This window comes from Triticum dicoccoides, chromosome 1B (genome assembly GCF_002162155.2).
Source record: "Triticum dicoccoides isolate Atlit2015 ecotype Zavitan chromosome 1B, WEW_v2.0, whole genome shotgun sequence".
In the NCBI taxonomy this organism is placed as follows: domain Eukaryota; kingdom Viridiplantae; phylum Streptophyta; class Magnoliopsida; order Poales; family Poaceae; genus Triticum; species Triticum dicoccoides.
In genome coordinates, this window is record NC_041381.1 from 419,501,275 (window position 1) to 419,527,148 (window position 25,874).

Here is a 25,874-nt window from a genome sequence, read left to right on the forward strand (position 1 = left end):
AAAAGGCTAATATAAGTAAAAGTTTCGTAATTGTCCGTGCGTGTAGGTTTATTGGTAAATTTTACTCCCTCCGTCACATAAGACTAGCCACAGTGGGAGTAATAGTTCAACTTAGCAAATTTGCTTATGTGACAATGAGTTAATGATGAGAGAGGTAGTTATAGTAACTTAGCTAGTTACTGTAACATCACATGTCCCAATGCAATATGAGTCTATAACCTAATAAATGAAGCTTTGTATGTTACCACACTTATATTATTATCCACTATAAAGGTAGTAATATAGTCTAGAGATATGTGTATGTTACTAGTGTATGTTACTCATCATTATGACTAGTCTAATGTAAGACTTTTTTTACACTAAACTAGTGTCGAAAAACATCCTATATTATGAGAGTAGCACCCAGTGGCTAGTCTGAGAAGTACTAGTATTTTACTCCCTTTGTTCCGAATTAATTGTCACACGTATGGATGTATCTAGATACATTCATTTCAGCAATGAGTAATTTGGAACGGAGGGAATACAACTTTGAGGAGATGAGGTCTAGGGCGGGAAAGTATCTAGTGCTCCTAGGCTTGGGGTGCTCCCGGTGCTCCAAATGTCCGAAAAACATTTTTAAAATGTTCAAAAAATTCTGAAAAAAATGCAGCACATCGACGGAACATCGATGTCTCTTGTCACAAAATTTTAAATCAAAATTCGAAACATTGCTCGAGATACAAAAATGACAAAATTTTGTACATAACATAAGTTGGGCTTTAGTTTTGACCCATTATAACATTGATGTTAAATTTGTCATTTTTGTATCTCAAGTAATGTTTCGAATTTTGATTTGAAATTTTGTGACAAGAGACTTCGATGTTCCGTCAATGTGCTGCATTTTTTCCCGAATTTTTTAAACATTAAAAAAATGTTTTTCGCATCGGAGCACCGGGAGCACCCTAGGCCTGGAAGTACTAGATACTTTCCCGGTCTAGGGCACCCCACTAGATCCGTCAGCGCCTGGTGTAGTGTAGTTGCTCGGCTAGAGAAGCATGTGGATAAAACTTTTCCAACTGCCGCAATACGTGGCACACCTGTTTTAGTTATCTAGCTGAGCACGAGAAGACAGCAAAGAACGGAGTCACTGACATGTGGACAAAATGGCGGTGGGACCCAAATGTCTGCTTCTGTGGCATGGATCACACGGAGGTCTGCGTGCGCGCAACGAGCCACCACCCCGTCCGATCTGGCAGTCGTCGTCGTCTCCCTTGGTTCCTCCTCTACAAACCTATCCCCGCCCGTCCGCCGTCGCCGCCGCCGCGAAACCCTAGACCGCCGCGAGCGAGCGTGAGCTCCATTAGCGAGCCTCATACAACATGGATTGCGGCACAGCCTCGCATGGCACCCTGCTCGCCGCCGCGCCGCTCGCCGGCCGGCGGCCCCGGCTGCTGCCCCTCTCGCCGCCGCCGTCGACGCCGTCTATTCAGGTCCTTGTTCAGATCTCGCTGGCGTTCTTCTGCACGGGTCGATACGGCTTTCTGTTGTAGATTCGTAGAGAGCGGAGCTAATCAGCATGTGCTCATGTGCGATTAGATGGGAAAAGCTGGGATTAAAAACCTTTTTTTTTCTTTGGAAGGATTTCTGAAAGTTGAACATTGGAAAATGCAAGGAACCGTCGTTGTTTCTTGTGTTGATGTGTATTGAATAATCTAATGTGCGGTACTTTATTGTCGTTGATGCAGATTCGGAATCGACTTTATTCGATGTCACTGCTTCCGCTTCGAAAGGCCCGATGCATGGGAAGACGCGAGGCTTCTCTAGCAAGTAACTACACGTATGTGATTTCCACTATGAACTGCATCGCATGTCTTGTTAGACTGTACCACGCCATGCAGCGCACACATTTTCTTGTGCTAGTCTGCTAGATTGTCCACGGCAATGTGTTGGTCGTGTCAAAATAGTTCTGATGGGAATCCCTTGGCTTGGCAGGCAGACATCGGAGTTTGCTGATTTGGATTGGGAGAACCTTGGTTTTGGACTCGTGCAAACTGACTATATGTATACTACAAAATGCGGGCCAGATGGGAACTTTGACAAGGGTGGGATGGTGCCGTTTGGGCCGATAGAAATGAACCCAGCATCCGGAGTCCTGAATTATGGACAGGTTTGTATTGGAGGTAGAAACTCCTTGATTCGTGTCTCTGGCAGACTGTAGTAATGTTTTGAAGGCCAAAATCTTCTTGTTGTGAAATTGTATTGGTTATGATTTGTAGGGATTGTTCGAAGGCCTAAAGGCGTATAGAAAAACTGATGGCTCCATCCTGTTGTTTCGCCCAATGGAAAATGCAATGAGGATGCAAACTGGTGCCGAGAGGATGTGCATGCCTGCACCTCCTGTTGAGCAATTTGTGGATGCAGTAAAACAAACCGTTTTAGCAAACAAGAGATGGGTCAGTCGTCTATCTAAAATGTTGGGTCATTTCCATAGTGCCATGTCATTGTTTATGTGCGCGATTTGATCATTTACCAAATATCTTATGCATCCAGGTGCCTCCTACCGGTAAAGGTTCTTTGTACATTAGGCCACTACTTGTGGGAAGTGGGGCTGTTCTTGGTCTAGCACCTGCTCCTGAGTACACATTCCTTATTTTTGCCTCCCCTGTTGGGAACTACTTCAAGGTTTGTATCAAAAGTTTGAACTTCTTTGTCCACTACTTTCATGAGATACTTTTCCCCAAATAAAAATAACAATTGGGCTATATACATTGTTGTACTTTCCACTTTGCATGGCAACATATTTCGGACTAGAAATTATGTAGCGACTATAATTTCATTTATTTGTAGTACTGTTTTTGCCTTTTTGATTGATGATACACTAATCATGAATCAGATGTGGAATTCCAACTCATTTATGTATGATTGTTCCCGTTTAGTTTTTTCAGTGCCCATTCAATTTTTTCAGTGATGTCTACAGGAAGGATTAGCGCCAATAAATTTGATAGTTGAAGACAAGTTTCATCGGGCCACCCCTGGTGGAACTGGAGGTGTTAAGACCATTGGGAATTATGCCTCGGTAATTATGCTGTTAACTTTAGGTCCATTGTTTATGATTTGTTGGCTTGAATCGACAACAACTTTGCGATGCATTGTAGGAATTTGACTTTGCATCTTGAATTTTTTATATTTATGTTTCTGACGTCTTGATTTGTTTTTATCTGATGATTTTGGGCTTTCAGTGTTTAAAGTTCAAAATACAAAAGAACAATACCATGTTCTGATTGAAATAGGCTATGCCATCAGTGCAATTATTTTATTGCTGTTAAATCTGATATAACAAAGCTTAAGCATAGCATACACTTGAAAAGTTAAAATGGAATAATGTCGTTGGAGATATTTTTCAAAGTGGAATACTGTAACATAGATAATTATACCATGCATCTTTACCCTTTAAATCTGTCGTAGTCACTTCTACAGTTATTATTTTGTAGTAGCATTCACACGCACATTGAATTCTTCTACTGGGACTTCAAATTTACAACATTTTCTACTTAGCTTTTAGAAAAAATGTTGGGCTGTGTCTTATCTGTATTTCAGTGTGTGTGTGTGTGTGTGCGCTTATGGCCCATGTGGCCCATGTGGCCCATGTAAGCCTGCAGCCTATATATGTGCTGCCCCCTTGTACAGGAAACCCTAACTCCAATAGAATACAATACCAGGCCATCTTTCTATCCCAGCCGCCACCCCTCTCTCCCCTGATTCTACATGGTGTCAGAGCTTGGGTTCCCAATCCCAGCAATGGTGATGGTGGTTGGCTGGTTGTGCTTGCTGGCGATTGTCTGAGAGGAGAAGGCTTGTGTGGAAGAAGGAGAGGTGGAATCCCAGATCTGAGGGGAGGAGGTAGTAGAGAGGTGAAAGTGGGGAGCAGTGGTTGCTGGAGGTTGCTAGTGGTGTGATTCAAGATTGGAAAGATGGGGGACAACCAGGGGTTGGTAAAGGCGTTGGAGAAGCTAGCTGAGCTCATCACTGTCAAGGCAGAGGGTGTGGCTTCCCCAGGTGTGCTTGTTCCTCAGCCTGAGGTGATACAGAAAATAGAACTGATGCCAAATGAAATCAAGATGGAAGGGGTCACAAACTACCTAAGCTGGTCCAGAAGGGCATTGCTAATATTGAGGACAAAGGGGCTGGAAGGCTATGTCAGAGGGGAAGTAGATGAACCGGCGAACAGGGCAAGTGAAGAGTGGAAGAAGTGGAGTGTCATTGACTCTCTGGTGGTGGCATGGCTGCTGAACTCCTTGACCCCATCCATTGCAGCAGCCGTGGAGACTCTTCCCCATGCAGCAGAGGTATGGAAAACCCTGGAAACATTGTACTCCGGGAAAGGGAACATAATGCTTATGGCGCAGATTGAGGATAGAGTAAATGAGCTAAAACAAGGGGATAAGTCGGTGATGGAGTATGTAGCAGAATTGCAGCATTTGTGGGCTGACTTAGACCACTATGATCCACTGGAGTTACCACATTCAGAATGTATAGTTGCTACTAAGAAGTGGGTAGAGTGTAGGAGAGTGATGAAATTCTTGAAGGGACTTAGCTCAGAATTTGAAGGAAGGCGTGCTGGGTTGTTTCATCAGCCAAAGCTCCCCTCGCTTGAGGAGGCAGTTGCAGCAATGGCACAGGAGGAGGTCAGGTTGAAGTTGACCAGGACTGGAGAAGCGAATGCATCTCGCTCAGCATTTACTGTGTCTGAATGGAAGGAGACAAGAGAGTGCTTCAACTGTGGAGAGAAAGGTCACATAAGCATCAATTGCACAGCACAACGCAGAGAAATACGTGGTAGGGGAAGAGGTTACAGCCGAGGTGGATACCGGGGAGTTAGAGGCAGAGGTAACTCGAGGGGTTCGAATTATTCCAGTGGCTTCAAAGCAAACTTGGCTAACTTGGCAACGCAAGAAGAAGGGACGTCAACAACCTCTCAAGGGGAGTCGAAGAGTAGAAGCCAGGAGGACAACACCTTCGGGAACTTTGCCCACTTTGTCTACACAGGGGAAGGTAACTTTGCAAATGCATCTATATCCACACATGATTTCCTTCCAGATTGGATATTAAATTCTGGAGCATCCAAGCATGTTGCGGGTACCTCAACTGAGTTTGAATCATATACTCAGTACCCAATTACACATTGTGAAACAATACAAACTGCTGATGGCACCTCACAACCGATTAAAGGAGTTGGATCAGTTCAATGTACACCCACTATTAAATTATCTGATGTATTACATGTTCCAGCTTTTCCTGTGAACTTGCTTTCTCTAAGTGCTTTGATTGATCAGATAGATTGCCGAATAACTCTTGATAAGAAAATATGTTTGATTCAGGAGAGGATGACTGGAAGGAAACTTGGGACAGGAACCAGGCGTAGTGGATTGTGGTATATGGATCGTGATGTGTCTAGGTCTGGTGCTAGTCCTATTTTGGCTGTACTAGTTGGAGTAAGTGAGACAATGGCGATGATCCATCACTGTCGCATGGGGCATATGGCTTTTGATAAGATGAGTAAGATGTTTCCTGATGTAATGCGTGGAGTAGACAAGAGTAAGCTTGTGTGTGATGCATGTGAATATGCAAAGCACACAAGAATCTCACATTTGAGTAAGGGGCTAAGGAGTATATCCCCGTTTATGCTGATTCACTCTGATGTGTGGACATGTCCTGTTGTTTCTGTTAGTGGAATGAAATATTTTGTGACATTTATAGACTGCCACACTCGCATGACTTGGGTGTACCTCATGCGACATAAAGATGAGGTATTCCAATGTTTTCAGGAGTTTTATGCCTATGTGCGAAACCAATTCAATGTGCAGGTGCAGGTGATCAGATCTGACAATGGAACTGAATATGTAAACAAGCAATTTGGAGGTTTCCTGTCAGCACAAGGCATAATGCACCAAACATCATGTCCAGATACCCCTGCTCAGAATGGTGTTGCAGAAAGGAAAAACCGACACATTTTAGAAGTGGCTCGATCACTTATGTTCACCATGAATGTGCCAAAATTCTTGTGGAGTGAAGCTGTCATGACTGCAACGTTCCTGATCAACCGGATGCCTTCAAAAATGCTTGGTATGAAGTCCCCATGTGAGATGCTATTTGGGGAGAACAAATTCTCAGTTCCTCCGAAGTTATTTGGGTGCACCTGCTTCGTTAGAGATCACAGACCAGCAGTGGGAAAGCTGGATCCACGAGCTGTAAAATGCATATTTGTTGGATATCCTGCAGGGCAGCGAGGCTATAAGTGTTGGAGTCCTGCTGAAAGGCGCACATTTGTAAGTATGGATGTCACCTTTCGAGAATCTGAGCCTTTCTATGGTGAGAAGACAGATCTCAGCACTTTATTCGAAGAACTTGACCACTCACAATCTATGCAGGGTGGTCAAGAGGGGGAGTGCAACTTGAGTGGTGAGTGCAGCACCAATGGCGACAAGGAGCAGCCAATACCAATCCTGAAAATAGTGGGATCCTTCATTCCAGTTGTAGTTGATGGGGCTGAACAGCAGAGGTGGCAGAGACCAAATGAGGAAAGGAATCCTCAGGTGTATACAAGAAGGAAGAGAGGTGTGGAGGAACAAGTGCATGAGGAGCAGTCAAAAGAAACTATGGAACAGGGGGAGCAGTCAGAAGAAACTCAAGCGACAGGAAGCTCATCTGAAGTGGAGTCATATGAAAATTCAAGTACTGAAGAAGCATCACCTAACCTGCCAATTGCTCTCAAGAAGGAAGTAGCAAGGAAAACTTTGAGCAAGGGCAATCTTGAGCATGACATCAGTAATTATGTCACCTATGAAGCCCTATCACCTTCATTTAGAGCATTTGTCGCATCACTTCAAGCCGTGATTGTTCCTAAAGACTGGAAAGAAGCAAGACAAGATCCAAAGTGGTGTGAAGCCATGAGGGAAGAGTTGGAGGCCCTGAGAAAGAACAAAACATGGGAGCTAGCAAATCTTCCATATGGGAAGAAGGCAGTCAGTTGTAAGTGGATCTTCACAGTGAAGCAGAATCCTGAGGGTAAGGTTGAGCGTTACAAGGCAAGACTGGTAGCCAGAGGGTACAGCCAAACGTATGGTATTGATTATGACGAAACATTCGCCCCAGTTGCAAAGATGAATACAATGAGGATTCTAATCTCATGTGCAGCTAACTTTGGATGGCCACTACACCAACTTGATGTAAAAAATGCCTTTTTACATGGAGATCTACAAGAGGAAGTCTACATGGAAATTCCTCCTGGACTTTCTACACCTGGGACTGTTGGGAAGGTTTGTAGATTGAGAAAATCTCTTTATGGTTTGAAGCAATCGCCAAGGGCTTGGTTTGACCGGTTCAGGCAAGCAGTTTGCAGTATGGAGTATAAACAATGCAATGGAGATCACACTGTTTTCTATAAACATTCCAAGCAACAGATTACTATTCTTGCAGTATATGTGGATGACATCATAATAATGGGAGACAATGAAGAGGAGATTGGAAGACTAAAGAAATGCCTAGGCAAAGCATTTGAAGTTAAGGATCTTGGTCAGCTAAAATATTTCCTGGGTATCGAAGTTGCAAGATCAAAGAGGGGAATAGCCCTGTCTCAGCGGAAGTATACCTTAGAGCTCCTAAGTGATATGGGAATGCTTGGATGTAGAGCAGCCCCAACTCCCATTGAACAAAATCACAAATTGACAGCACAGATGGGTGAACAAGTTAACAAAGCAAAATATCAACAATTGGTTGGCAAACTTCTGTACTTGTGTCACACTAGACCAGATATTACATATGCAGTAAGTGTAGTAAGTAGATATATGCATGACCCCAGAAGTGGACACCTTGATGCAGTCTATAGAATCATGAGGTATCTAAAGGGCAGCCCTGGTATGGGACTCTGGTTCAAGAGTAATGGCCATTTGAATGTTGACGGTTATAGCGATGCTGATTGGGCTAGCTGTCTTGATGATAGACGATCAACCTCTGGCTATTGTGTGTTTGTTGGTGGAAATTTGGTATCATGGAGAAGCAAAAAACAACCGGTGGTGTCAAAATCAACTGCAGAAGCTGAGTATAGGGCAATGTCTCAAGGGCTGAGTGAGATGTTATGGGTAAAGAGGCCTTCTGCTTGAGCTGAAAGTGCTCAGACAAGATCCTCTGAATGTGTGGTGTGACAACAAATCTGCAATCAGCATTGCTAATAATCCAGTGCAACATGACAGAACAAAACATGTGGAGATAGACAGATTCTTTATCAAAGAGAAACTGGATGCAGGAATCATCAAGATAACTCATGTGAGCTCTGGACAACAAGTCGCCGATTGTTTGACAAAAGGTTTGGGAACCAGGGAGAACAATCTTGCTTGTGACAAGATGGGCATGATAGATATCTATCATCCCTCTTGAGGGGGAGTGTTGGGCTGTGTCTTATCTGTATTTCAGTGTGTGTGTGTGTGCGCGCGCTTATGGCCCATGTGGCCCATGTGGCCCATGTAACCCTGCAGCCTATATATGTGCTGCCCCCTTGTACAGGAAACCCTAACTCCAATAGAATACAATACCAGGCCATCTTTCTATCCCAGCCGCCATCCCTCTCTCCCCTGATTCTACAAAAAATGTTGATGGATTGAATACATATTGGAATTGGAAAGCCTATGTGTTATAATGGTAAAGCCTATTTGTTATGATTGTGAATGCTCATCTATCCTCAAGTCCACTATCTTCCGGTTGTTTATATTGTGGTCAAAGCCTATAGAATATAGATGCGATGGGTTATAAGGCTGGAATGGCCAGTCTATTCACTAGCTGAAATCTGTAATCATAAACATCTTCTGCTATCTTCTCTGCTAAAAGGTTCTGCTAATTGTGTTGAACTTGTGTATTCATGGCTTCTTCATTATCAGTATGTGTCCTTTATGTTGCATAGGTCTTGATGGCACAGAAGATTGCAAAGGAGAAAGGTTATTCTGATGTTCTCTACTTGGATGCTGTTGAGAAAAAGTATCTTGAAGAAGTATCTTCGTGTAATATTTTTGTTGTGAAGGTAAGACATCGCTGTCACTGTCAGATATGCTTGCTATTTTGGATAAAAATAATCTTCAATCAGTTCAGGTAACACTGCTTAATTCTGAAAGTTACTACTGTGGTTAGATGTCTGGATATCCTAGTACCATCTTTACTCGAACTTAACGTATTTTGATTAAAGGGCATATTTGTCTTTCGTACGTAAAAGGAAAAAAAAGGTGAAAACTAAATTATTTGCGGAATTGTTAAACTGGAGTAGATATCTTAATTTCAAAATACTTTTGGCTTTAAGCACATGTGTCTGCCATATCAACTATGGAAACCAAAACATTATGGTTTTTATGAGCACGTGGTTGTTAGCAACACCCATTAGCATGGCCCCTCCACTTACGGAATATTAGCTGATAAAGGAATAAATTTCATACCTAACAGATTACCTTGTGGAATCCGTCAACAGATGAGCATTATTTCATAGATAACGGTTTGGACATCCTAGTAATATAGCAGCATCATGACTGTTCCTTAAGATATAGCACCATCTGGCTGATCTACACCTGTTTGGTTCGGCATGGTTGTCTACCTATCACCTTGGTTTCTTATAAATGTTGCAGAACAATGCCATCATCAGAATGATGAGACTGATAACAAACAGTTATTTTAGCACAATTCTTGTCTATTTTATGCATGTCGTTTGTAACTTTAATCTTATTTCTTTTCTTGCTATTTGGACCAGGGCAATGTTATTTCAACTCCAGCAATAAAAGGAACAATATTGCCGGGCATCACAAGGAAAAGTATAATTGATGTTGCTCTGAGTAAAGGCTTCCAGGTATTATTTGTCAAACCCATGAATCGAAAGTCGAGATTGTTATGTTGCCGATCAGTTTGTCTAGATAGTTTCCGGTGGTTGGCAGTTAACTATAGCATTGTGCAATGAAGAGTGAGCATATTTAAGTGTGCTAGGTAGTGGTAAACTGGTAATTGCTTTTGTATCCCAATCTCCAGGATCCCTTTGTTTATATTTTTTTGAAGTGCCTTTGCAAGTTTAAAATTATTCACAAAAAACCAGCTGTATATTGGAGGAGGATTCACCATGAGTCTATGAATCTAAAAAAAATCATGAAAGAGCTTCCATTTGTGCGATGCACGAAGAAGCAAACGGTAGCACTGCTATTTGCTATTATAGATCACCATATTTATCTTTTTGTCCAGTGCATTTTTCATTAAGATTTGTAGATCCACGGTGGGTTTTAACATGTATATGTGGAAATACTATTCTTAGCTTGTAAATGCACTTTGTAATTTTTTCAAAAGAAATTATCACTGGGGTTTAGGAGCCAAAAATCCACTCTCATTAGGTACATCCATGTTTTTTTAATCGTATTCCTCAATCCTTCACTTTCCGTTATGAATTAACAGCGGACATTTTTCTTGTACGAATAATACATTCGTGAAAATATAGCTCATTTCTCCTAGCGACGTGGATCCAAGTAGAAGAGGCAAAATACTGTTCTGAAACTGCTACTGAAAATATCTGAAAGCTTGTTGTCAAATTCTGTTTAACACTTTTGCATGCATTTGTTTTTTGGAAGGTTGAGGAGCGGCTTGTGTCGGTGGATGAGTTGCTCGATGCCGACGAAGTGTTCTGCACGGGGACCGCCGTCGTAGTGTCTCCCGTAGGTAGCATTACATATCAAGGGAAAAGGTAAAACTACCTCTGTTTGTTCCTCGAGAGCTGAGCTGTTTGCTGAAACGTGTCTGTCCTTGGATCAAAATCCAACTTGTCTCTTGAACGAACTCGGATGTTCATTCCTCCATGAGTTCCACCACAGTAGCACACGAGATCTCATGCCCACTCCTTCGCTTGTGCTTTGCAGGATAGAGTATGCTGGCAACCAAGGAGTCGGCGCGGTGTCTCGGCAACTGTACACCTCGCTGACAAGCGTCCAGATGGGCCAGGTGGAGGACCCCATGGGCTGGACCGTGCAACTGAATTAGCCAACAATCTTTGTCAGCCATCATCGCGCCGATGGGTTCATCGTGTTCTCGGCCTAGACTAAAACATGATGTGATGGGGTTGCAAGGTCTTGTGTATCTTCAGTCAGTTTTGTAGTAGGCTCTGCCCAAGTGGCGTCCCAGTGTGCATCTGTGGATGGTGGCGCATAAGATGCGCAGCCTCTCCGCGTATGCGCCTTTTTTGAGGTTTATCAATGTTGTGGAACTGGAAACCGTAGCCTTTGTGGTGACTAGTGAGCGATGTAAAGTAGGATAAATCCTTATACTTGCCCATATGGAGTGCCCTGGTTTATTTCTCGAGGACATTGGAGTAGCTTGGTTTGTGATGATAATAAGAATAAGAGCTTGGAGCTTGGTGTGCCGCAGTAGCATGATGTACTGCTCCTTGCCAATAAAAGAGTTCAAGGAGAAACACGACCTTGACGAAAATCCAAGCTGGCGAATGTTGCACAATGGCCGGTGCCCTTTATCACTGCCCGTTCATATAGCTAGGCTGTCACGTTTGTGCTGGACGGACTTGGCGGTTGGCATCACAAGCGGTCGCTACGAATCCACAGTTCGTGTGCCCACCCTGCGTTCTAAGAGGAAATGCTATGGACTGTCCTATAGTTGTTTGCATCGATACCAGGAGGGCAATATCCATCTGGACCGTACGTTCATCACGGGAGGCGACGTAGCTAGCACGTAGCAGTACATGATGATGACGATCATCATGCTCATGCCAAACGCTTACCGAATCGACAGCGACTTTTGCCTACGTGCACTACAAACGCGCTTGCCCTACTACCCCACCCTCATGCAAGTAACTCGGTGTTAGCCAGTACAGGGTCCACCGACGCTCGGCTTAACACCAACATTACGCGCTGCATTTTGCTTTGTCTGGTACGTACCGTCTTTTTAGTTTGAAGATCCTACCCAACTCGACGACTGAGCAGTATGCACCACCTGTCTCTATTTTTTGGGGTTGAAGATCGATCCTATCAGGCTTGACGACTGAGCAGTATGTGCGTCTGCGTTCCAAGATCCAATTTAAACAGCCGGAAGAGATAGGTGCAGTTAAGATCCTACCCAACACATGTCAAGAAAAAAAAAGAGGATCCTGCCGATTGAATGTATGCAATCCACTTCCGCCACCTCTAGTCGATGTGAGTCCGATCCATCCAGTGACATAAAGGGCTGAAATAGGTTTCCCGATTTGGGTAGGTACAGATCGGGAATAATATCCATCCCATCCCAAGCAGCTCAGCTGTACCTGTACGTACACAGGGACAGTACAGTACTCCCAAAGTACTACCCAGGCCAATGCCGCACTAAATTTCATCGACGCGTCGCGGCGCTGTTTTTTTTTTTTTTTTGACGGGTCGTCCCGGCGCTCGCTTTACATAATGGAAGCCCAAAAACTTCCAACTCCCAAGGCGCACATGCCTACATTATTACATATCCGCTGCAAAATGGTACCACTGTAATTTTACAGGCCATCGGAGGAAAACAGAGGCTACATTTTTCTGAATAAATCCCCATCTGTTAGTCAGTCCAACCTTCCGGCACCGATAACCATCTGGTACTACTAGTTAAACAGAGGCCATCGGAGTATGTAGCTACCTTCGGTAGAACTGAGGGCCGCGCGGTGGTGTGGCTGGGATCATGGCCAGGTGATGTCGCTGACCTTTGTAAAAATCCCTTTTCACCCGCCAACGAAAAAAGAATCGCACGATTTTACAGCTGATGGTTCCATCGGAGGATACCATGTTATTCTAGGGGAAAACCGTGAGATCCATCCACGAATATGTCCATTTCAGGACAAGAGGAATAAAATGGCAAATAGGGTGTCTTCAAACAGACACCACGCGGGATCGACGATGACATCGCGCAAGGCAAACCAAACACGGCGAGGCGATGCCAAAAAGTTGCCATCTGACTCAGATGCGTCTGGGTTTAGGGCACTCCGCACTCGCTGTCGTGCAACGCAAGGTAGCATTAGGGGAAACTAACCAAGTGTCAAGTTCCTGACCTATACCTAACGACCCCGCTGTTGCAACAGTGAGTCTGTGAGTGCCTCCGCTACTGGCAGCTGGGCCTGGCTCCTTCTCTGAATCAGACTGCAGGTGTAAAGTTCACTGCTTGCCAGGCCCACCCGGATAGATCCCATCTCAACTACTACCTCCTGTCTCTAGCTAGTAGCTAGTGCCAGTTGAATAACAAGCCGCATCTTGGTTCTTGGGAAATGAGCGCTGTTTTTTTTGTTTATTTCTGTTCTACAAAGAACAATCAGCTGCCCCGTGTTATAGATCAACTGGCCTTGGGACATACCCAATCCGTTCATTTTTTTTTGAAACAAGTCGTTCATAAATATAAGATGTTTTGAATATTTTAAAATGAACTACATGCAGACTGAAATAAGTGAGCAAACACAGTAAAACATATTTATATACATTTGATTTAATTTTTTGGGACATCTTATATTTTGTTTTATTTTTTGCGGGTAAAACATCTTATATTTGTGAACAAAGGGACTATTCCCAAGCTATGGTCCAGTAATGCTAGCTTTCTATGGCTAAACTGGTGTTGTTCTTCTATTTACATGTAAATTATGGACAACAGATTTAGATCAAGTTGATATGAAACATAACTAGTATTTGCAATAATACAATATCAAGAGCTTGTCGATATATTGAGGGTGTACACGACCAACAATCATAAAAAACAAGAAAAATAAAATGGCATGACCTCAACATGCATGTGAAGCAATCAACAAGACACAATAGCAAACCCCCAATATCAATCACCCTTGTTGGCGGAAGGTTCTCCAAAGCCACGCCTCCATGAAGAGAAAGGCCTGTGAGCATCGTCGTCACGACATCCTACCTTCGTCATGGATTTTGCCCACGTAAAGCAAGTTCGATCCGTTTTCGAGGCAATACGTTCAACAAGAAAACAAAATAACCAATCAAAATCAGGTCTAGAGTTTTCACACCAGACTCTAGAACCTATACTCAAGGAGCATCAGCAAAACGAAGTCACCATATCTTGTGGCCCACTCGCCAAGCTAATATCATGAGAACTCCCCGACTGACAACACAAAACATTTGTACGCCCTTAAGCATCTTGCCAATCGAAACGCCTCTGAAGAGCGTTCTTAAATCCTCTCTCTTATGGGTCTAGCTGGTTCGCATGATTCCAAAAGCTTGTTCGGAATAGCACGCGATGTTGAAACCTACATGAATTGAAAACACAAGAATTCATAATAGAAACCGTTTGGTTGCATTGTAGAAAAATGCAGGAACTTTGATACATCATCAGGTACATGGTATAATTGTCATAGAAAAATTCACGAGTTTTACCTCAATATAAAAATTTTCTTCAAAATTGCATGCAAAATGGACCATATGAGTATTTCCTAGTACTATTTATAATCCTACGAACCAAACAAACATTTCTTTAAAAATTCTATGGAACCTCATCGAACCAAAAATGTTCCGCACGACCCTAAACCTTGATCAAATCCCGCCTCACCAGATAACGTCATCAACCGAAGATTTGAACATGCCAAAACGGTATTATTCAAAATGAGTTTTGTCTAGATACTACTCTGGAGGTAATTAAAAGAAATTTTGCAAACACATTATCGTAATGAGATGGCTAAAGTGAAGCACACCACATGACTAGCAGTTTGGTTGATTGCTAATAGCGCTGGCAAAACAAAGAAACAGTGTGTTAAGTTGTCTGTGCATAAACTACAACTACAGACCACAACTGTTGATGAGGACGGCAGTAGGGTAGCACCTCTTTTCTTTCCCGGGAATATAAAAGCCGGCGGTCTGAGACAGCTGATAGGTAACAAACTATCACCGTCGGTATCGTTATCCGATAACCATGACGGTATCCCTCACGCGCGCGGTTGGGTTGGGTTGGGTTGGGTTGCGAGCACATGTTTACCCCGTTTGTATTTCAGAGAATAAGATTTCCAGGTCGAAAACCCCTCCGATAATCATCACCTTCTTGGTTAACGCAGCCTGTATAATTCCCTCTTTTTTAAGACCACTCTGTCCAATACTCTATCTCATACTGGAGTACTACTACTCGAATATACTAGTACTACTGCAGTGCAGAGACAAAGCTAGCAGATCAGAGGAGCGCCTCCAGCTTGCTTGCAGGCGTCGCCTACCTCCACTCCGCTTTTTCTCCGCGCGAGCGAGAAAATGCTGGCGCACTCGCCGAAAGTGGCATGTGGTGGGCGGCCTGCTACCGTGCCGTAGCCCTGCCCCGGTGCGCTCCCTCCCTTCCATCCATCCGCACCGTCCCGTTCCAGTCCATTCCTTTCCTTTCCACCAAGGAAGCAACCAAAGCGGAGCGGAGCCGACGCTGACCCGGGGCAGGGGTAGCTTGGGTTGGGCGAGCTGATTCCCGCTCCACGGAAAAGAAAAGAAAAGAAAAGAAAACAAGAGCAAAGCAGCCCACCGATTCCTTTCTTCCCCCGCCCGCCCAAAGCCAGAGGATGGGCGACAGCGCAGGGCCGACCCAAACCCGGGCGACGCTGTGAGGATCGATTCTCCAGCTGGCTGTTTTTCTTTCTTTTCTTTCTATGTGGGAGGAGACCGGAGAGAAGAGGCCGGAGGGAGAAGGGGAAAGCGGCCGGCTGCTGAGGCTTCTCCCCGGTCGTGATCCGTGATTCATTCGTCAGGTAGGTAGGTTCCCCGTGATCTCTCTTGGATGGGTGGGTGTGTTCGTTGGTTGGGATCTGCGATGTTTTCTGTTGGTTGGGATTCGTTTTCGTTCTTTGGGTTCATTTCCCCTCTTGTTTTAAGTTTTAACCAATTCACAGTCTGCTGAGTACTTCTCATGCTTGCAACAAGATGTGAGCTTGTCAGATATACTTGTTGAGTAGCTGATAATCAGCTGGATTTGTTCAGCAAAGTTTTTTTTTTATCAGAAACTTCCATTTGATTCATTAAGATTTACTGTACTAGCTTGATTGGTTATTGGATTCATCAGATATCTGCCAATCTACCTTGTTTTGCGGCCGAACAGTCCCAGTCTACTCATCTTGTCTTCAGAGTTCAGAGAGATACCATTCCTTCCCCATTAAAAATCCGGCTGCTAACTTGTGTTGATCTACGTGCAGTGACCCAAGAGATTATTAACTGTAGGAAGCAGTACAAGAGACAAAGAAACAACAGAGTGTTCTGAAATGGGGAAGCGAAGCAACAGGCGGTCCGCGGCGCAGGACGACACCAATGTCGGCTGCGTCTGGGGCCTAATGCGAATGGTCTATTTCCGCCGCGACCCCAGATTCCTGATGGACGCGAAGCAGGCGGGCGGGAGGCATAAGCTCCGGGAGATCACAGGTAAAACAATCTCTTATTATTCATCACAGGCTCATTGCTGGTACCAAATTCAGATGTTTCAGCTTGCTTTTGAATTTCAGATGCTGTCACCTGTCCAGCAAAGTTACAAGTTGTATACGAAAACCACACAACGAGTTGTATAAGAAATCAAAAGAGATGTTGATGCTATCACTTCGTTGATCATTTTGCTCGGTTGCTTTCACTGGCTTGTCTCACAGAATTATGCTTATAGCTTAGAAGTGCGGCCTGTGTGGCTGGATGAGTTTGTTTTGTCATTCCTTGCCCTACTTTTAGGTTGAGTTAAAGAAGATCGGTCACTGCATCTGATGCCCAATCTAGAAATAGTAAATGATGGATGTTCAGATAGTTCAGCAAAGGAATGTGCATCTTGAATTTTCTCTTGACTTGTTATGCTATTGCACAATATTCTGATGATGGACACTATATTTCTTTTTTCAGACGGAAGGGACTTGGGGAAGAGGCCTCGGGATTTTGAGGAAATAGAAAAAGATGATGTAAGTTAAACAAACCAAGAAAATTAAGATCCATACAGAAACATTGGTTTTCCTAAAGCGGTTCTATTTTACTTTCTCTGTTTTCTCAGAACATAGAAAACGGCCCTTTGCAGCAACCAACCGTCAAAAAACTTATGGAGGACGAATTGGGGCGTGTGAATCTTTTGAGGACAGTTCCAAACAATGAGGTTCAGAGAAGATTGGCTCATCTGGGAAATGATCTATCTCTTGATAGAAATTCAGAGCATACAAATAACACAACACGAACTTTAAATGACAGCACGGATATCTCCGTGTCTCGTTTATCTGGATCAGTGGATTCTGAGGGTTCCAAGAGCTTGAACCACAGTGAATATGATCTCGAATCTGTCTTGGCAAGCTTCTTAGGTGAGATTTATAGGTGCCACAATGAATGTCCACATGATGATTGCAAGAGTAATAGTGAATTGTGTCCTTCATTGAAGTCCCTAATCCATAAGAAGCTTAATGACTTAAGCAATCTTCAATCCAATATTGATTGTGAGCAACCTCAAGAGAGCAAGGGAGAAAAGCTACTGGGTGGTAATGGCATTTCTAGCAGCAGGACAGTTCAGTCCAAGGAATTCAAGGATGCACTGGAGATACTGGGTTCGAACAAGGAACTTTTCCTGAAGGTGCTTCAGAAGCCTAATTCACATATGTTGGACAATATCAGAAACCACCAAAACAGTAGATTGACAACCAAGTTAGAGCCCAATAAAAATCTTGGAGAAACTAATTCCCTTGAAGAGACAAGAGGCTCAAATCATGACTTGTCTGCACCGGCACAGGCTAAGGAGAGCAAACATATGTTCTTCTGGAGGAAAGACAAGTCGAAAATAAAGCAGATGCTGCCAGAAGGAATTAATGGATCTCAGCCTGTTAGCAAAATAGTTATTCTGAAGCCAAATCCAGGAAAAGGAATTGATCAGACAGTGACAAGCAGTGCAAGATATTTACATCAGCAACCTAGTACCTCTCAAACTCCAGAGTACAGTGGGAGGGAAACCTCAAAATTTTCAATCAAAGAAGTCAGGAGGAGATTCAGAATTGTGACTGGTGAGACAAGAAGAGAAAGAAATGCAGCACCTGCAGACGACCTTCAAAGAGTTTCACGTTGGCATTCCATGATTGCAACGAAGAAGAGTTCTGGGTATCACACACAAGGGAGCTTGGCAGACAAATCTGCATCAAATTTTAAGAACGACATCGCCAGACCTTCAACGAGCAGCAAGCAAAAGCAACAAAATGGCAGCGAGACTGAAATTAGTGGTCGTATAGCAGTGCCACAAGATGATTCTATCTTCTACAAGGAGGCTAAGAAGCATTTAACAGATATGCTAAAGGATAACAATAAGTCCGGCAACTATCCAACAGCCCAGGTCTCAAAATCCCTGGAAGGAATGCTTTCGCTCCCTCACTGCGATGTGTCATCTCCTAGGAATAGCCGTAGTGGAAAATGCCACACTGATCTCTCACCTGAAGAGACAGACTCTTGCCTTGTACCCATGGTTGACAGTGAAGAAACCACACAAGAGAGCTGTCAATCATGGGACGACTCACTGAGCAACACTGCACATTGTCCTACTGTAGCAGTTGATGATCAGGTGGTTGTTCAGGACAAATGTAGCATGAAAGAAGAACCACAAGAAGGTAACCTTCTATAGTTGCATGAATCATCAGGTTGAATTGAGTGGTGCATTTTTTTTTATCATCAAACAGAAATAACTCTAGAATCTTGTGCAGGACAAGGAGATGTTACTGATGTGGTAGACACGACATGTATTGAAGAAATTGGCAAAATAGATTGTTCTGAAACAATATGCAACACACAATCCATCTCAGCAGAACTATGCAGAGATAGCCCGCAGCCAGTAAGCTCCCCCAAAAAAAACATAGCATTGTCTCATATTTTTGTTGCGATATTATTTATGTTAACGTCACATGTTTCATTTATAGGATATGATAGAGAAAGCAGAGCAAGGAAAAGAACCTGTTCAAATCTTGTTGAGCTATCCTGAGAGCATTGTTGAATTGGAGCAGCAAGAACCAGGAACACCTGAACCAAGAGCATCGGCCAAATTTATCTCAGATTGTTCCCCCGAGCTAAGCCATGACAAGCAAGAACAGCCCAGTCCTGTGTCTGTTCTTGATTCATTCTATGAAGATGTTGCAGATCCTGAATGCGAAAACATTAAACAATGTGAGCCCAATTTACATAAAATCATAAATATATGTAACCCTTTTCCCCTTTCCCAGTAAAAAATAATCTGTTCAAATAGATCTGTATGACTTAACCCTTTTGTGACATACAGGTGATCTGCATGAAGAGTTGCGTGGAGCCCTGTACTTCCCAGATAACGAATCAGATCTAAAGGTCTTTTGGGAGGACAAGAGCATCCGGTTAGACTATATAAAGTTGGTTTTGGAGCTCTCAGAATTATGTGCTGAACAGAATTTAGAGGTATGGTATCTGGAGGATGAATTAATCAGCCCTTGCCTGTTGGAAGAACTACCGAATCAAGGTGATCAAATAGACGATCTGAAAATTCTGTTTGACTGTATCTGCGAAGCTCTAACAGAGATCCAGGAGAGATATTTTAGGCTCTCTTCTTGGTTGTCGTTTCTCAAACACGACATACGGGCACCTCCAATGGGAGAAGACCTCGTCGCAGAAGTTGACAAATATGTCGATGATTACCTCCGACATAGTTTTCCAAGTACATTAGATCATACAATAAAAAAGGATTTCGAAGTTCGGACATGGATGGACATTCGGTCGAAGACTGAAGGTATCGTTGTGGAGATATGGGAGTTTGTGTTAGACGAACTTATCGATGAGGCTGTTTTCGATTTGTGGATTTGAAGCTCTGATCAGGTCCCCTGTCGGTGGTGCTTTGTGAGGGGCATATACAGTAGGTATAACTGTAGATGTTTTCATGCTGACAATAACACCATTTTACGTGGCGGAATAACACTGGCTGTTTTGTTTGGCCCGTGCGAGTAAAGTAATGAGAGTGTGAACTTCAACGACGTTTTGCTCGTCGAAGTGTGTATAACTGCAGCGGAAGAAACTCCTCTGATGCATGACAGCGGAAGTTTCAACCTGCAAACCTCCCAGCCGTGCAGCTTGTCTAGACTAGATGAAGTTTGGGCAGCCTGTCACAGCCATGCCTCTTGGACAGCTAAAATGCACAGCAGTCTGAAGGTTTTGCGGATTTTCCTCTTGTACATTGTGATCAGAGGTGATCACACATGTATATTTTTTCTCGTTGTGTTTGTGTGTACATGTGTAATAGTTTTTCGAGAATCACACATGTGTAACAGTTACCATAATACTATATGACAGATCAAATGCCACTGCATGTTCTTCAATTTGCGAAATACCGTTGTCTTTTCAGTTAAGTTGGACCACGCATTGTTTCTTTGGATAAGAAATGTGCGCTATCTGTATTTGCTGTTACTCAAAGTGGGTGTCAACTACGTGCGTGCGTGCGTGCGTGCGTGCGTGTGTGTGTGTGTGTGTGTGTGTGTGTGTGTGAGAAGTGCAGTGCATTTGATCATCAACCTTTCTAATGTTATCGCAGTAAATTCAACTAAACTTGAGGTTTTCAGCGAGTCAAGTTGCATGGTCATGAATGTGCCTGACTATTCTTTGTGTTATTAGGTTGGATGTTTGGGTCGTCTAAGGATATATAACAAGCTTTTTGACAGTCATAGATACCAAGCAGCAAGCATCTCATTTGGTCCTTAGCTTCACCAAGATCGATGAGCAAGAAAGAGGGGCAAATCAGACACACTGTTGGTCAGACACCGCCTGAAATCAGATGAAAAAGTCAAAAAAAAAAATCTTACAGGACTCACAGTTGGTCAGGCAAACTCTGCATATTTTCTTTGCAAGATATATAGACCTTACAAATCCTTGACTACGTCAGTAGTAGAAATCTCACGGTACAAAAGTTACCGTAAGATCATCATCCTAACCTACGCCGTTTCCCATCACAGAGAGCTGGGAACAAGGCTCGAAAGTAAGTACATTTTGCTCTTATAAGAGCATTCATTCATTCACTCTCTCGACGAATCCGTCCGTCAGGTTTGGTTCGTCGCTCACTGTTTATTTCCTGGCAGCCTTGTCGGCAAAAAGAACCTCGTCCGTCCACGAGACGATGTTGAACGCCAGGCTCTCCAGCACCCTCGAGTAGCTCTCCAGGATCGCCTGCCCAACATCCTACACACAAAAAATGGCCATGTCAAGTTCAGATAAATGTATGTTCGTGTCAAATTCAGATGATGCGGATGTGGGATGATGTTGTTGATTGGCTACCTTGTTGAACTGGATCTTGCTGGTGTCGAGGGTGGTCTGGGAGAGGCCGGGGAAGCGGTGCTTGATGCAGAGGAGGAGGCTCTCGGCCCTGCCGGCCAGGGCCACGTTCTTGCCGCCCTCGCCGCCGTCGTCGGCGGCCGCGGCGAGCTCCTTGACCCTGCTCCACTGCGCCGACCTGCCGACGCCGTGGCTCGCGGTCGCCTTGCGCCGCCACACGTACATGGCCGCCTCCACCCGGTCGGCCAGCGCCAGCGCCTCGTGCTCCGACGACACGTCCACGCAGTCCAGCAGGTAGTCCGGCGAGAACTTGTCGGAGCTGTGCATGGCGCGGTACACCGCGTCCCCGACGCTCGCCTTGCCGCTCTTCGGGAGCAGCGCCATGAACGACTCCGGCACCTCCATGTCGCTCAGCACGCCGCTGTTGATGGCCACGGCCGCCTTGTGGATCTGGTTCGCGCAGTCGCGCCTCTGACGGAGCTCCTTGCGCGCCTTCACGGACAGCCCGCCCTCCGGGACGCACGGCACCGGCACCCACCACTTCTCCTCGTTCCGCTGGGTCGTCGTTGTCGTCGACCGCCGGAACGACGACGACGGCGAGGACGACGAGGTCACCGACCCGAACGACCTCGTCCCGGCGTCCGCGTACCAGAACTCCGCCTTCTGGAAGCTGTCCATGATCTCCTGCACATGTCAACGACACATTTTGTTGGCACTGATCAGAATTCGGAACAATGAAAGATCATCACCTCGTCGTCGGAAGAAAGATCATCTACTGTACTTACGATGAGCATGGCGTCGAGCTTCTCGAGGGCGGGGAGGTTGATGTAGATGTCGGATCTTGGCCTGGTGGCCATGACCTCGACGCGGGTGCCGTCGGAGAGCGGCTGCGTGGAGGGGTAGAACTCGACGATGTAGTCGCAGACGGCGAGGAGGCAGTCCATCTCCCTCCTCCACATGGTCTTCTTCCCCGCCGGCAGCGGCTCCAGCTTGTGGCAGTTCCCGAAGACCGTCGCGTAGAGGTTGGTGATGGCGTTGGAGATGGCGACAGCGGTGCACACGCCCTTGCCGCCGCCGGACATGTCCTCGCCCAGCAGCAGCTTGGAGAACCTCTCCTTGACCAGGTCCAGCTCGTCCTCGGCGGAGCGGCGGTCGAGCACGTCGGCGCGGGGCTTCATGCTGAGCCGGCTGAGCGCGGCGGCGGGGGAGCCGCGGCCGCCGATGAGCTTGGACACGGCGGCCGTCCCGAAGGGCCCGCTGTGGTCAACGCTGCGCTCCGAGAAGGTGGACACGTCCGAGGCGGTGCGGCTGAAGTCCACCGTGTCGTGCAGGCTCGGCGCCGTGGACGACGACGAGCAGCACTGCGCCTCTGCCTCGGAGCTCTCGTCGGACAATGAGACCGACGGGCTGCTGCTGCTGTCAGCCATGGTTATTGGCTTCCTTCCTTTCTTCCTCCCTTCGTGCAGTACAGTTAGCTAGTCCTGCTTTATAAGGAAAGGGTCCCGGTGAATTCTCGCGAATGGCGCGACAAATCCATCGAAATGGGAGCACCGGACAAAATTTGAACTCCTGTGCGCTTAATACAAAATTTAAACACATTTCCCGAAATTTGAGCGATTCATTCTTGTTTTTAACATCTTGATTTGCTGCTTTTTAGACGATGGCGAGGTGACTCCATACCAATCCATGGCTAGTTGAGCATGCCATGCAGATCGCAAGAAAGTAGCCATGAAATGCTTTTGCTTTTGAATCTTCTTTAGATGCATGGGAAGAAAACAAGCACGCCTTTTTGCAATTCCACCACAAATTCTTCTTGGCTGTTGGATGCAAATCAAAGGAAACAAATGGGAAGGGGAAGCAAATTAGTACCTTTTGTGCCGCTGATTTGATCCCTAAGCCAATGATCTCCTTGTCCTTGCCAAATGCTTTGGAAGAAGAAAAGCTCTTCGTGTTCTCTCCAAATGTTTCCCTCTATCAGCTTTCTCTCTGCTCTGGCAGGTTTCCCTTTTTCTCTTTCTCAACAATGGCAGAGCACAGAGGGGAGAAGCGGCAATGTGAGCAACGGATGGTATGTTTTTTCCTTGGTCATGGAAAGTGGTCATGCCATTGGAGAGATTAGTGACTCGATTTCTTTCTATATTTTATTGGTCGTGGGATGGAAGTGTCTGTCTAAAGAAATCGGGGCAGGATTATGTTTGCGTGTCTGAAATTAAGGGATAGTCAACCATGGTATTGGTGGGCTGGATCATTGCTAATCTTTGTGATGTTTTTTTTTCCAACCGGGCTCACAACCCCTTTCCATTAATTTTACAATCAACGGAAATATATCAGTCTATATCCAAGTTCTTAGTATCCGAATTACCAACTAACCCAAAACCGGACAAACCTTGCGCGAAATGAGACTGAAAAGGGGGGGAGCGAGTTGACGCATCATCAGGAAACCCACCGCATGATGATCCTGGAACGGACCACCAGCCATGGGGCGAAAACCTGATGACACTCACTCTTTGTGATGTAGTATAATATTCTGTATATTGGACAGATAAAAGAAGAGGGGAAAATGACACAGGAATTTCCACTCCAAGCTGGCTTAGTATGCTTTCTAGTTACACATTTTAAGCATTATACCATACAATACATGTTTAAATGACAGAGAAATATCGCAGATAATACATTGATCCAGAAAAGTGAACGAAAAAACCTTGCAACTTACAAAACTACAAATGGACATTTTAGGCACCGAGGCTCTGTTTGGCATTGCAGTGGAAAATCAACTTTCCATGTTGAGTTAAATTGCACTTTGTATCCCTGAGTTTTACGTTTGTGACATCAATTATTCATTTAGCAGATTTTTCGCATTTCGCTCCATTAAAGCAAATTTATGCCACATTTTACCCCATTTAAGCATACTTGTGCTAAAAAGGTAAAGAAAAATCTACTAAATAGGGTAAGTGTTGTCACATTGAAACTTAGGGGTAAAAGGTGAAATCTTCCCTTCCATTCGCTTCACTTCATTGCCGTCCTCCTCCTCGCACCGTCGTTCGTCCCACTTCCCCTTCTTTCTCCTTCCACCTCCTCTTGATGTTAGTGGTCGGTCACATTGCAAGGCTCTTGATGTTAGTGGTCAGTCACATTGCAAGGCACGATAGTGATGTGGGCTCTCTAGATTTTTCTTTCTTTCTAGAAGACAGAATGCATCACAACCACATCACATGTGTCACAAATGATTGGGGGACAGTAAGATTATTAGTGAGCTGGAAAGAGCGGTTTACCATGGCCTAGCGGGCCGTGCAACAGAGAGGATGATTGAGATTAGTTGGTTACATTACAAATGATAGTGCACGTACGGCTAAGCTATAGGTAAACGTTCATGATAGTATAAATTTAATCCAAGCAGGGCGATGGACCGGTGCAGTATAGTAGCAGTAGGGGCAGGTCGCTAATGCGGCGTGATTTATGCGATGGAAGATGAAAATGTTCATTTATTTGCGGCTAGCTGTAGTAGTGTTAACTTTGCGTGCAGAGTGGCCAAAGCTCCATTCAACCCTTGCACGACAGTTTTTTTCCGAAACCGTGGCGTGATCATGTATGGACGGTGCGGAGGTCAAGGACACGGTAGGTCTAACTTTTTCTTACTGTATGAAAGAAATTTGAAGAAGAAACGAAGTAATCTTGTGATGAATTATTAATTAAAAGTTTTGCTAAACATCAGTCGACTGAGATTTTGTTATGTCTCAGTTGATGCAATATTTTTTTGATCTTGCAAGGAGATTCGTGCAAAAACTTTCTTTTTAATTTTTCTTTTTCTTATGTACTATATCACTTGATTGATGCTTGGTTAAGTCTCAGTCGACTGAGACCTAGGCACATCCTTAATTAAATTTTCTTCTTGAGAATTGAATCAGCTGGCTGTTTAGCTCATAGTTCATCCTCAGTATCATGTATTTCTTAAAGAAATGTAGACTTTCTTTTTTAAACAGAACAAACTAAAATGCTTAAATACATGCACATACACTCGAGAAGAAAGGAGAAAATAAAAAGAGGAAAATGAGAGGCACGAGCCTTTAGCAAAAGTTTTTCGTGCGTGTGTTCATCGTGTGATTTGATGTGGGCGAGTTCCAACAGAATCTGATAGGTTCCGACGGTCGACTGACTGGTGAGGTGACGATGGGAGGCGATCGTGGAGGCGATTGATGATGTTATGTACCTAGGGTAGGGTCATGGACCTATCCAAGATACCATACCCAAGGACATCCTTAGACGAAGCTACCTTTCAGTCGACCAAGAGAGACTCCACTCGACCGGCTAGAAGACACTCGACGAACCTAAAGACACTCGACCATGAAGACTCACTCGACCATCAGGAGTTCAGAATCTACTCTGTATCCAAACGGTCTGTAATTAAGTAGTCTTAATGGTCATGATGGCACTTTATGTAGGGCGTTACCAGTAACGCCCGGCCTTAATGTACTTTAACCCTCTGCTACGTGGGTTGGCTGGGGTCCTGGCGTCCTCTATATAAGCCACTCCCCTCCACTGGTAGAAGGGTTCGCACCCCTGTAACTCATATACACATAAACCAGTCGACCGCCTCCGGGCTCCGAGACGTAGGGCTTTACTTTCTCAGAG

At 44.6% G+C, this 25,874-nt stretch overlaps 3 protein-coding genes across 5 annotated transcripts; 2 read left to right on the forward strand and 1 right to left on the reverse strand.

Moving 5' to 3' along the window:
• The first annotated feature begins 1,234 nt into the window (after window positions 1-1,234).
• On the forward strand, window positions 1,235-11,399 carry LOC119338670 (branched-chain amino acid aminotransferase 2, chloroplastic-like). The gene is made up of 10 exons (XM_037610943.1): window positions 1,235-1,469; window positions 1,725-1,816; window positions 1,972-2,146; window positions 2,256-2,432; window positions 2,530-2,661; window positions 2,957-3,055; window positions 8,933-9,049; window positions 9,764-9,859; window positions 10,623-10,735; window positions 10,908-11,399. The coding sequence occupies exons 1-10, from the start codon at window positions 1,359-1,361 to the stop codon at window positions 11,026-11,028; spliced, it is 1,233 nt and encodes a 410-aa protein (XP_037466840.1). The 5' UTR covers window positions 1,235-1,358; the 3' UTR covers window positions 11,029-11,399.
• A 3,796-nt stretch (window positions 11,400-15,195) lies between these two features.
• LOC119338682 lies at window positions 15,196-20,299 on the forward strand. 2 transcript variants are annotated; one of them, XM_037610951.1, is made up of 7 exons: window positions 15,196-15,731; window positions 16,169-16,391; window positions 16,851-16,906; window positions 16,996-18,577; window positions 18,671-18,798; window positions 18,884-19,127; window positions 19,240-20,299. In XM_037610951.1, the coding sequence occupies exons 2-7, from the start codon at window positions 16,235-16,237 to the stop codon at window positions 19,788-19,790; spliced, it is 2,718 nt and encodes a 905-aa protein (XP_037466848.1). In that variant the 5' UTR covers window positions 15,196-15,731; window positions 16,169-16,234; the 3' UTR covers window positions 19,791-20,299. The 2 variants fall into 2 exon arrangements, with proteins under 2 accessions (XP_037466848.1, XP_037466852.1); XM_037610955.1 differs by having other exon boundaries at window positions 15,196-15,727.
• Window positions 20,300-20,794: 495 nt separating this feature from the next.
• Window positions 20,795-23,318, reverse strand: LOC119306068 (rop guanine nucleotide exchange factor 3-like). 2 transcript variants are annotated; one of them, XM_037582411.1, is made up of 4 exons: window positions 23,115-23,318; window positions 22,031-22,726; window positions 21,249-21,929; window positions 20,795-21,152 (listed from the first exon to the last, which is right to left on the reverse strand). In XM_037582411.1, exons 2-4 carry the CDS (start codon window positions 22,670-22,672, stop codon window positions 21,039-21,041), a joined length of 1,437 nt encoding a protein of 478 aa, XP_037438308.1. In that variant the 5' UTR covers window positions 22,673-22,726; window positions 23,115-23,318; the 3' UTR covers window positions 20,795-21,038. The 2 variants fall into 2 exon arrangements, with proteins under 2 accessions (XP_037438308.1, XP_037438301.1); XM_037582404.1 differs by having other exon boundaries at window positions 22,031-22,729.
• Window positions 23,319-25,874: the final 2,556 nt, after the last annotated feature.